General features: G+C 37.4%; 1 protein-coding gene across 2 annotated transcripts in view; it reads right to left on the minus strand.

Annotated features, from left to right (window-relative positions):
• Positions 1-11,282, minus strand: part of IFNGR1 (interferon gamma receptor 1) — a 34,365-nt gene extending 23,083 nt beyond the window's left edge. The window contains exon 1 of one of the 2 annotated variants that reach the window (XM_007484619.3): positions 10,737-11,282. In XM_007484619.3, coding sequence (XP_007484681.2) covers positions 10,737-10,848 — 112 coding nt within the window. In that variant the 5' untranslated portion in view covers positions 10,849-11,282. Of the gene's footprint in view, positions 1-9,568; positions 10,669-10,736 lie in introns of those variants that run through there. The other variant, XM_056818871.1, reaches the window with a different exon arrangement.
• Between the last annotated feature and the right edge of the window lie 1,183 nt (positions 11,283-12,465).

The raw sequence follows: 12,465 nt of genomic DNA on the forward strand, positions 1-12,465 counted from the left end.
AAAAAAAGACAAGAGGACTTGAGCTTGTTTGGGGTTTGAGGTTGCAGCTATTTAACATGTGTTAAAGGCAGGTCTTCCTTATCCCACATTCTACCAAATATCTCAAATTTGGTTCCTACCTGGCTCCTATAATCTAGTCCCTTTTCTGTCTTTCATGGTGTGGCAAACTTTCTATAGTCCTGGCTACTGACGGGGTAAATGCAGAATTGCTTAAATCATTTTAATTGGGCCCTGATTCAAGGACCTGTTATGGATTTATTTTTCCTTTACTTAGAATTTTTACACATAAGACTTTGATAGTCTATATTTCATCCAGAACTTATTTTTTTATTTGGATTTTTAAAAAATATTTTTTTATTTCTCTTGCCAATTGATTCATATACCTCATAACTCAGCCATGCATCCCTAAGTGATCCCTGTGTGGGAATGTATTATTATTATTTTAAATTGCCAATTTAAAATTCTGAGAGTAATTAGGTTAAGAAACATGATACCTCTTCAAATCCAGAAAATAAACTCTTAGAAGGCACAATGAAGATGCCTCCACAGACCACAAACTACATTAAGAAGATTCAGAATGAACTTTAGGTGTGGTTGATTGAACACTTAATTTTAATATATACTCTTATGCCAAAAGGGGACTGCCCCCTAACTGGCTTTTTGTCAATGCACCTAGCAATGGTTGGTTTTGTTCTCTTTTCCTCTTATCCTCAAATTATTGCAATTTCAAAGTTGGTATGTTTACAAGACCCACTGGAGAGACTAGTCTTCCACAGGTCTCAGGGGGGGAATGTATGATTGAAAATTTGTTACCCTAAAAAAAGAACTACATATCCCAAGAGCCCACTAACTTCCTGTTATTACGTACTTCCTGTAGACAGAGGATAAAGGATGTGGGCTTTGGAGGCTTGCTCTCTCTGATGTAGTATCAGCATTGATGGTGGTGAGTGGGGTTGATTAAAAAATAGCTAACCAGCCATGGGCATGTGGTTTTTATTTTGTATCTTCTTAATTCCTTGATTTCTAATGATCATTAATAAATCTCTTAAAATATAATATTCTTATTGAGATTTAATTTTAACTTTTAGAGTATGTATGGTAGAACCTATAATCCCCACTAATAGGGGATTTCTTATTAATAATAATTTTATTAATAATTCATTAGACTATAAGTTCCTTCAGGGTAGGAACTGTTTTTTGTCTCTTCTCTTGGCACATAGTAGGCATTTAATAAATGTTTACTGACTGGTTGATTCATTGATACTAGGAAGGCTAAAGCTGATGGATCACCTGAGCTCAGGATGTTTGGGCTGCAGAAGAGCTAAAAGCCAACTAAATGTTCTTACTAAATCTGGCACCATGATAAAACCACCAGATTCTCTCAGGAGGAAAAAAAAAAGCCCAGGTTGGAAAAAAATAGAGATCAAATCTTCAGTGCCAATCTGTAGTTAAACTGTGCCTAAGTGCCTTCTTCACTTAAAACCTGAAACAAATAAGGAGATCCAGATTAAAAAAATATTTTTTTAAAAGACTGAAGGGAACATATCCATGTCATCATCCTATGAGCAAGCATGTGAGTCACAAATGTCTGACACCAGTAATCTCCAATATCCTACTTGGACTCTTGATTGAGGATCATGGAAAGAGAAGGGGAAAAAAAAGAGAGACCAACTCAGGTCTGAAAACACACAATGGACCACCATAGAAAAGAGAGAAGGCAGGGATTGAGGCAGAATGTGGACACACACACCAACTACTCCATCCACATCTGTAGCAGCACTTAGACAGGGGAGGAGCAAGACTTTAACAAGGCTAACTCAACCCAGTAATGGTACAAGAGATTGGTTTGAACATGAGATCCCAATCCAGGAACTGAGGATAAAATTGTCAGTAACCAAACACAATGAAAGCAAATGGAAATACAATGATTTAAGAGAAAACCCAGAAGAGGACAACCCCATTAACAACTACTAGCAAAACCTATGGGGAGAAAATGGCTTGGCTTCAAGGACTTCAAAGAGAGGCAAGAGAAATGAAGCATAAGCTAAAAGACTGAAATTAGAAGGGAAATGAATTTGAGAAGAAAAAAAAATTGATAGCATAAAGAACTTAGAACAGATAGTGGGAAAACTTACCCACAGGACAGCTAGGTGGCTCAGTGGATAGAAAGCCAGGCCTGAAGATGAGAGAGGAGTAGGTTTCAAATCTCACCCCATACTCTTCCTAGCTGTGTGACCCTGGGCAAGTCAACTTCCCCACCTGCCTAGCCCTTATTGCTCTTCTGCCTTGGAACTGATGCTTAGAACTGATTCTAAATCGTAAAGTTAGGATTTTTTTTTTTAAAAAGGTAGAAAAAAACTACAATTGACTACAACATAGTTAAAGAAAACAACTTTGAAAGGCTCAAGAACTAGGATCAATGAAATGACTAATTACTATTCCAGAAGACTAATGAAGCATATCCTTACTACCTCATGGCAGAGAGGAGATAGATGAAAGACAGACATAAATTTTCAGACATGCCCATTATATGGGTTGGTTTTACATTATTAGGGGCAATGAGAGTTTGGGGTGGTGGTGGTGGTGGTAAGGAAATATAATATTGATTCCTAAAAAAAGAATAATGAATCAAAAGTAAGTAGAAAATCAAATGTTCAAAAAAAAGAGTAAAGAAAAGTCCTGGTAACTATATAATCTGTGATTCAGTGACAGCTGCTGCCTAGCCTGCCTAGGCCAAGACACTCCATTTTTTAGCCTCTGGGGATTTTTACTTGCTATTTATTTTTCCTGGAATACTCTCCCTCCTCATCTCTGATTCCTGGCTTCTTTCAAAATTCTATCTTCTATTTGACATCTTTCTTAACCCCCTTTAATGCTAGTGTCCTATGATTCACTTCATTCTTGAATATTGCTTGTTTGAAAACAGTTGATTTTATGCTGTCTTCCCAAGGAAAAGGGCAGTTCCTACATAGGTTGAAATCTTCCAGATATTCCTTTTTGTGGATAAAAATGTGCTAAGTTCTAGAACACTTCATAGCCTCCTTAAGTAAGATCCACAATCACCCCCAAAGTGTTTGGCCTAATTATCAACATAAGGAAAACTACAGGTAAGAAAACTGTTTATTGTCCTGGCTGTGATATGCAGGTAGAACAATAAACCAAAGGGCTAGTCCACTGGAAAAAGCACCTTAAAGAGACACTACAATTGAAGAATCAGTTTTGCTCAAAGCTGAACAAAGGTACAACAGGTTGGACTGTCTTTTGAGGAAGAACCTATTGTAACATACACATTCATTTTGATTATGGGTCAAATTATGTATAATCTTGAATTTTAAATGTTATTTAAGTATACCTTGATTAAATTAGAGCTTATGGTAGATAGTCTGAAATCAGTGACCTGAATTTAAATCCTGCTTCAGATACTTAGAAGCTGTGTGATCCTTGGCCAAGTCAACCTTATTCTGCCTCAACTTCTTCACCTGCGAAATAAGGATACTAATAACACCTATCTTCCAGAGCTTTTGTGATGAGATACTTGTAAAACACTTTGCAATCTTCCCAAGTGCTATATAAATGTAAATTACTGTTAATTCTTCTCATCTCAGTTTCTTTTTTATTTTTGTAATAAAAATATTTGTAGGATGATTATGTAAGGGGAGTTTGGAACTGAAGACTAAGATGAGATAGTCAAGAAATGTCAAAAGGAGAGAGGCTGAAAGGAAAGAAAGGGAAGACAGATATGATTTACATACAACCACAGCTGAATAATGTATGCCTATAGGAAGAATATGAATGTCCTATCCTAAAAGCCAGTTAAGAGACAGATTGGAGGTTCCAAAGTTAAGACAGAAAGGATGAGTAGGTTTAAAGAGAAGCTTTTGATGTTACAAACTGTGTTTTTAACACATGAAAAATGATGTGGGTATTAAACATGTTTTTTTTGAAGTCACACAACAGATGAAAAAATAGCTACTTTCAGATCAAATTTTGGGAAAAGCGTCTCATGTTAGTATATGAATATTAAAAATTTCAAGTTATAACAAAACTGAATTTAAAACAAATTCCCATTCCTTGTACCTTCTACGTGCTTGGAAACTACAAAAAAAAATTTTTTTAAAGAAAAATACATTACTATCTTCTCAAAAAATATTAACTAAATTTTTTGGAAGTGTCCAATCATGCTAACTTGTAGAAAACCTTTGGTGAATGTCTTACAGATAGATTGCTTTCCCTAAGGGGGCTATTCTGTACCCTCTATTTAAGGACCTGGAGAAAGGAGAGAGTGAGGGAGAAAAGAAAAAAGGGAGGAAGAGGTCTATAATACACACAATTCAAAGATATATGGGGGGCCTTTGGACAGAGAAGTGAGATCGGGAAGAGGAACATGGGGAGATACAGAAGTGGATGGACAGAGGACACAGGGCAAAGATCTCCTCTTTGGGTCCCAGAGGTCTCAAGTCAAGTTCCCTTCTGGTGGCCTCTTCAGCCTCTGGGTCTGCTTTCACTTGAAGGGTTTCTTTTTCTTTCTTTCTTTTTTTTTTTAATTGAGGAGGTAGGAGGCCACAGGGCCCAGAAGTGAAGGAGAAGGAGAGAAGGAGAAAGCATTAGGTTACATATACAGTTAATAAAGCTGTTTTGTTAGAATAAAGATTTCATTCAGAATTCTTTCTGAAAGGTTGAATTTAAGTAATGCAAATTTACATAAAGCAAGAACTGTCTATATAGCCTACACAGAGTAAAATCTCAAACTACCTGGAAAAGAGCATTCTGGACCCAAAAGGAACAAGGAAATGAAGAGTAAGGAATAGAATAAAAAATCTTCCTCTGTTGGAAAAGAAGCAGATCTTGATCACCCAGAAGCAAAAAATGCATTAAAAAATGCCAAAACAGAGGGGCAGCATAGTGCAGTGAATAGGTAACAGAACTGTGAGTGAGAAAGACCAACTTTCAAATCCACATCATTCACTACTTGTATGATTCTGAGCAAATCACTTAAGCTCTGTTTGCCTTGGTTTTCCCATTTGTAAAATGGTGTCCGGAGAAGGACTTGATGATTTTTAAGGTTCCTTCTCATTTTAAATGCCATCCTGTGACCTGGAGGATACACAGAATAGAAAAATGAAGTAATAAAAGTAATTTCTGATCATTTACCCTGTATGAAGGTCCAAAGAAGAGCTTTCTCATAGACAGTATCTCTTTTCTGTTTCTACTCTCTTCCTAACTGCTGGTTTCTCCCTCTAAAGTCTCCTTTACTGACTCATCATCCATTTTATGCCCTTGAGAGGTGTTCCCTAAGGCTCTGTCCTAGGCTGTTACCTTCTCTCATAGGTTTCCATGGGTTAAACAATCTTTTTATACAGATTCTTCAGATGTATACATACAAAAAACATATAATATAGATTCCTTTGTTTATTGTTTATACTGATATATGCTGGTTATCTTTGTAAATCTTAAAAGACTAAATAAAAGTTAGCTGTCATTATTAACTGTACACATGATTACTTTGTTTAAATAACAATGCCTGCTGGATGAAAAATGTCCAGAATATATCAAGTTTTTTGGGGAGGTGAAAAATCTAAATTGCTATTGTTTTAAGCAATGGTTGTGGTCTTAATATAATGTAGCAAAAGTCATCCCCATATCAAATTGTTGAATTAGAACTTATTTTCTCTCTACTTATTGTGAAAATTTAACACTTTCATGTACTTTGTTCTTCGGCACCCTAAGACAACCTTTGGATCTTAAAGGGAAGATAGTTTAATCTTAAAACTGAAACTACAGCTTGCTTCTTCTCCTACTCCCCTGTTGAACAAGAATGGAGACAAGAAGAGTATAAACTGGAGTAGGGGGAGGAAGAAGTAGTGGTTTTTGCCTGGAAACCCTGGACAGAGAAGGTGGTTAAGAGAGCACTTGTTTTCTCAAGGTCTAGCTGCCCAGCTGGCTTGAGAGGAGGCTGCTAAGGGAATGGTCAGCCATACATAGCTGGTGCCTTTTCTTTCTCAGGAACAGCTTTTATTATTTAATAAATAATTATAAATTAAGATACTGTTTCCAGAGAATTTTAATCATAGTATTATTTCATGATGGGGTTCAAAGAACTTCTTGGTTGATAAAGTCATTGAATTTTCTCATGTTGCTACAAAATTAATCTGAAATTATATGAAAAAAATATTTAAAATGCAGAATGTGTTGGGGGCATCTGGGTAGCTCAGTGGATTGAGAGCCAGGCTTAGAGATGGGAGGTCCTAGGTTCAAATCTGGCCTCAGACACTTCCCAGCTGTGCCATCCTGGGCAAGTCACTTGACCCCCATTGCCTAGCCCTTACCACTCTTGTGCCTTGGAGCCAATACACAATATTGACTCCAAGACGGAAGGTAAGGGTTTAAAAAAAAATGCAGAATGTGACTAAAACTTTTTATATCAAAGGTGCAAATAATATACCAAAAAATTCATTGTGCAGAAAAATCATTAACAGGAATTTATTTTATTTACAGCCAAATTTCATTATTATTTTACAGTGCCTCAAATTGGGCACATTATATCTCTCTTGTCATTTAACAACTGCAGTATTCCAAAATGCTGTGAGTTCCTATATTGTCTAACACTCTATTACTGTGGTCTATTTAGTTTTACTTCTAAAAAAGGGGGGGGGGGAGGGAATATGACCTCTAAAGTTAATATGAATGATTTTTGTAGGGGAAAAAATCAAAATCCAAATGAAACCCAGTATAACACACCATCAAACAGTTCAAACAGTTGTGTTAAAATGGTAACATCCTGAACATAAAATTTAAAAGGAAAAGTTTTGAAATGAAATTTAACATATCTTCCAGGGCAGAATGTACTGTAGTCAAAAGGAGAAAAGCTTAAAGAGCAAGGGTTGGGGGAAAAGACTAGTATAATAAAGATGGGTCTAATGAATGAATCACAGAATATAGAGGAAATAGTACTTTCCTCAGACATTACTTACAGTAAAGTTAGAAACTAGAAATACAGCCACTAGGAGCCACTAGTACACAAAGCAGGACAACTCTTTCATTTTATTTCAAATATAGACAGGTATAGTCATGACCTTGATTTTTTGCCACCTTCTGTAAGAATTCTGCTTCTTCATTAAATTCCTCAAATTATTTTTTAAAATGGATCTTACTACTCTTTAATTTTTGTATTTGAATTTCCCCATCTTTACCATTCCCTAAGAACAACCATCTTGAATTTTAAAAAATAGATGAAAAAGATTTTTAAAATTGTTTTTTCCAATTACATGTAAAATTCTTTAACATTTGTCTTTAAAAATTCTTAGTTCCAAATTTTCTCTTACTCTCACCCCTTCCCTCTCCAGGAGAGGCAAACAATTTACTATAGGTTATAGATGTGTAGTCACAAAACACAATTCCATATGAGTCATGTTCTGAAGAAGACATAGACCCCCACCCCCAATAAAGTAAAAAAAAAAAGTATGCTTCAATCTGTATTTAGACTCCAATGCTTCTTTCTCTGTAGGTGGATAGCATTTTTCATAATAAGTTCTTCAGAACTGTTTTTAGATCATTATCACACTGTATTGCTGGGAATAGATGTTATTCACAATTGATCAGAGAACAATAATATTGCAGCTGTTACTGGGTGCAGGGCTCTCCTAGTTCTGATCTCTTCACTTTGATGTCCTAACTTCTGCAAAGGAACTATACTGACTGGGTCCCAAAGAAATGTGTTACCTAATTTCAACTGGGCCCTCAGTACATCAAGGCAATCCTATTTCTCTCTAATTGGATATCTCACTCAACCCAGTTGCTCTACTAAACCACTTCACTCATTGAAGTAATCCACAGCACTACCTTACTCCCAGTTCAAGGCCAGGCTCTAGCACTTTACACAAACAAACCCTGAAGCTATCTGCTGTACAAGTTCCATTTTCTCATTCAATTCATTCCCACTTCTACCTTTACTCTACTCTGAAACTTGTCTCCTGTGTGATCTCCTCCCATCAGATTATAAACTCCTAGAGGGCAGTGACTTTTTTCTTTTTCATCAATTGCATCCCCAGTACTTATTCAGTGGCTGGCACAAAGTAGGAGCTTGATAAATGTCTTATTTTATTGGATTTTTAAACTCTACAACACTTTGCAATATGTTCCCCTTCTATCCACTCACAGCCACCACCCTCATTTGGGGCCACCTAATTGGTCACATTTCCCCAAGTCTCTTCCCTACTGCAATCCTTCCTCCACATTCAACAAACTGATTTTTCCCCCTAAGTATAGTTCAACTAACTCTCTTCTCACCTGAATTCCAGTTATTCCCTATTACTTCTAGCAGCAAATATAAACTCCTCTAGCATTGAAAGCCCTTCACAACCTGTCCCTTTATCTTTCCAGTTTTCTTAAACCCAACTCTGCTTTAATAGCAATACTTTTATAGCCTGCCTTAGCCAGGCTCACCTCTCCTTCACTGTTTCTTACTGGCTAAGCCTCATATCTAGAATGCTCCTCCTGTCTCACCTTAGATTCCTAGTAATCTGTCAAGATTTATCCCAAGTGGCATCTTTTACAGAAGTAATTTTCTGGTCCTTCTTCCCTGAGTATCTTAGCTCATAAGGTTATGAGGTAACTATTAATATGTATTTATCTACAAATCTATACAAATATGTATGTAGATATATATGCATACATACACATACATGCATATATATAGATATAAACACACAATTATATGGTAATAAGGAACATTTATAAACACAAAATATTTATTAATGTTTATATCATTATATATAAACCAGAAATATTTTTATGATTGAAAGGATATTGTATATAGATATGTATAGTCTTCCTTATCACCATAAATATAATGCATTTTATAAAAAAAATATACATATATATAATACATTTATGTATTGCCAACCTTCCCTATTAGAATTTAAGCTCCTTGGGGTCAAGTACTGTTTTTTAACCTTTTCTTTGTATTCCCAGCACTTAATAAGTATAGAGTGTAGCATAGCTAGACTGATGGGTTAGTTTTACACATGAAATAGTATGTAAGGAATTGTTTTCCTTATTTGATCCAATAAACATTTATAGAATGTCTATTTGCACAAGAATGTACTGTCTTATTAAGTAAATATAAAACCAATTCTTTCCACCAAGCTAACCCAATAGACCCCATTCTAACAATCTGGGCATGCCTCCCTACAGTTCGGTAAGTCTCCTTCCCCCAAGACTGGTATCCACTTGTATTCAGGATCACAGATTTCAAGCAGGAAGGAACCTAAGCGTTATTTAATTCAATTCCCTCGTTTTACTAAGGAAGATATTAAGATCCAGACAGATTAATGGCTTGGATAAGGTCTCACAGGAAGTAAATTTGAACTTGAGTGCACCAAGTTCAAGTCTAGTATTCTTTGTACTTGTCATGCATTTTATTCCCCTCACATGTAGCAGGCTTTGGAAGGACACTAACAGCTAGATACTACTACCAGAATCTTTATCCATTCTACCACTCCTCCCACTGGTTAGAAAGAGAGAACAAATAAACAACAACAAAAAATTCGCTTAAGAGTCTCCAAAATACCTCAAATAGTATCACAAGGATTTTTGGTTCTTGATTCCAATCTCACCCTTTCAATGTTTATATCAATGGAAATTGTGGTTGTCAAGTTTCACATCTGGGAAAAGTAAATCTGATGACAAAGTCATAATAAAGAAAGGAAGTGCAAGAGGAGAGCTAGAAAAAAAGCTTCTGACTAGTCAAAGGAAGAGGATGTGAGGGTTTTCATTTTTCTGGATAATCAATTCCTTTCCTAACTTTTACAATCAAGACTGTACAGCATAACATTTATTTAATTAGAAAAACATTTGAAGTACCTATCCTATCAAGAAATATCAGTAAGTTATAATTGCTGCAATTGAAAAAAATAACTTTTAGAAAATATAAACATATCTCGGAATAGTCTTTTTAAAATCACAATACTCAAATCGCCCAATGCAATACATAGAATCGAGAGGATGAAGATACCCAAGGACCCCAAAGATCCAAAGCTTGCACAGGCACCTAAGGGTGATTCTAATAAAGGTTCCCAGGACCCATAACCAACAAAGGTAAAAGTAGTCTTAGGTCCCAGCACACCTTACATCCATTACAATTAGGAGTAATCCTTACTGACAAAAGGACACACAAAAAAATCTTCCTTTTGGTCATTTCTGAAAGGCTGGTTAAACCTTCCTCAATTTAAAAATAATTTCCAGGGTAATTTCAAACAGCGAAACTCTTAATTGTTTATAAACAAGCAAACAGCATTCTCCAGATAACGGGGACAATGCCCATCCCCCTTCCCCAAGGCTACAAGACAAATTCGATAGGTTTTCTTTGGAGGGGAGGGGCTGGCATTAGTTTGGGACGCATAAACAAAAATGAGGAAACCCCCTATCTTTGGGAAAAAATGACTTCTCCAGGGCTCGGTTTTCACTCAGTCAGGATGGATTGGTTCACTCTGGTCCCTTCTCTCCCTTCTTCTTCACCTTCTCTCCCTTCTTCTCCTTCCCCTTCAAAGTCCACACAAACCACAGAGAGACGGTGTGACTAGCGACTAAAGTTCTGGGAAATTCCAAGAAGGAAGGCCTAGATGCTAAGAGCAGAGTTGGGTCGAGGCAGCAGAGGAGGTTTTCTGGGGCCCTTAGTAGCTAAACTGGCAGCGCCCCACCCTCCCAACCGCACCCAACGGCGATTCCACGACCCCTACCTACGGACGTCGAGGACAGCCAGGTCGGGGTCTCTGCCCAACACCAAGGCAGAAAAGCAAGGAAAAGGAGGTTGGGGGATACCCCAGAGGCCCCAGGGAGCCTGGGCCTCATCCCCACCCCTTCCCTGCAGGATCCAGCCCCAGGCTCCGGTCGCCGCCACAGGATCCCAAAGGAGGGGACCGCCGTCAGTGGGGTAGGGTTTCCCCGACTGAGTTCTTCAACACAAACCACCAACCCCAGCCCACGAAGCCCCGAGAGCGTCACTTCCGGCCGCTTGCGGATTGGTGTTCCCAGAGGCGGGCGTGGGCTAGAAACAGAGTGGACGGAGACTGAGTAGGCCTCAAGTGAAAGGTCTCTCCTTCCTCCTCCCCGAGGCCCCCAAGGCGTGGTTGTCTGTGGTGGCTGCAGTGATTCCGATCACCCCCACTCCGAAGTTGCACCTAGTCCGCCTAGCAGGACTGGGTCTTCAGACCCTTCTGCGGTTAACCTCGTGAGAAAGACCTTGATCGTCGTTTGGCCCCGCCCCCTCCCGTCTTCTCCCTCCCTCTTCTCGCGGTGGCTAGATCACACCCGAACCGCAGACTGAGAAAGCTTGTTTCCGAGTCTTCCTGTGGCAGGTTTCACGGTATACCACACCTACTAAGTAGATTCCTGGGCAGTTTCCAGACTTGTCGGCTTTTTCTAGTTACCTAGCCTTTGAGCAATAGTGAGCACCATCCTGGCAAGAGTCTCCTATTGAAAGCCAAGCGGTGCATGTCATAAACTACGAGGCAGAATATGCAGAATAAAAATAGCTCCACATACATATCGCTTTAGGGTTTGCAAAACGATTTATATATAACACTTATATAGGCTTGAAGATTTACTTAGTGATCTATCTGGGATAAATAATGATAATACCTAGCTTTTATATAACGCTTTAGGGTTTGCAAAATTATCCATCTACATTTGATAATAATACTTGGTATATATAAAGCCCTTTAAGTTTGCAAAGCTGTCTACATAGTATAAAAGCTAGGGTTTATATAATGGAAAACTATTTACATATGATAATAGCATTTATATAGGGTTTAAGGTTGTTAAAGCTGTTACATGGGATAAGAGGTTATAAAACTAAGGTTTGCAAGGTGAATTACCAAATAATAAAGTCTGTGCTTTAAGGGTTGCAACGTGATTGATTTATGCGATAATAAAGAATTATTAGGCGCTTCCAATATACTAGGCACTGTGCTATACATTAATAGTTTTTTAGCATGGGATAACAATAATAGCTGTCATTAATGTAGTGCTTTATAGTTTGTAAAGGGATCAATATATGATAATAGAACTTATATAGGCTTTAAGGTTTGCAAAACAAACTACATAGGATGATAATGCCTAGTGTTTTATATATTACATTAAAGTTTGCAAAACATACACATAACTATCAATAAATAAACATTTATTAGGTGCCTGTCATGTACCAGGCATTGTGCTAAGCTCTGGAGATAAAAAATAAATAAATAAATAAAGGCAAAATATAGTGCCTGTCCTAAAGGAGCTTATATTCTAATGGAGGCAACAACATTGTGAACAAATATTTACAATGTGGGCTGAAATATGCCTACAAACCCTGCCAAACCAATCAAAAGAACACAGAAATAATAACTAGTTGATTAGAATGGGGCTAATTTTCATATAAAACATAAGAGTTGCTTAAATTCACAATTATGATAAAACTCCTCTCTT

The sequence above is a fragment of the Monodelphis domestica genome, chromosome 2 (genome assembly GCF_027887165.1).
Source record: "Monodelphis domestica isolate mMonDom1 chromosome 2, mMonDom1.pri, whole genome shotgun sequence".
In the NCBI taxonomy this organism is placed as follows: domain Eukaryota; kingdom Metazoa; phylum Chordata; class Mammalia; order Didelphimorphia; family Didelphidae; genus Monodelphis; species Monodelphis domestica.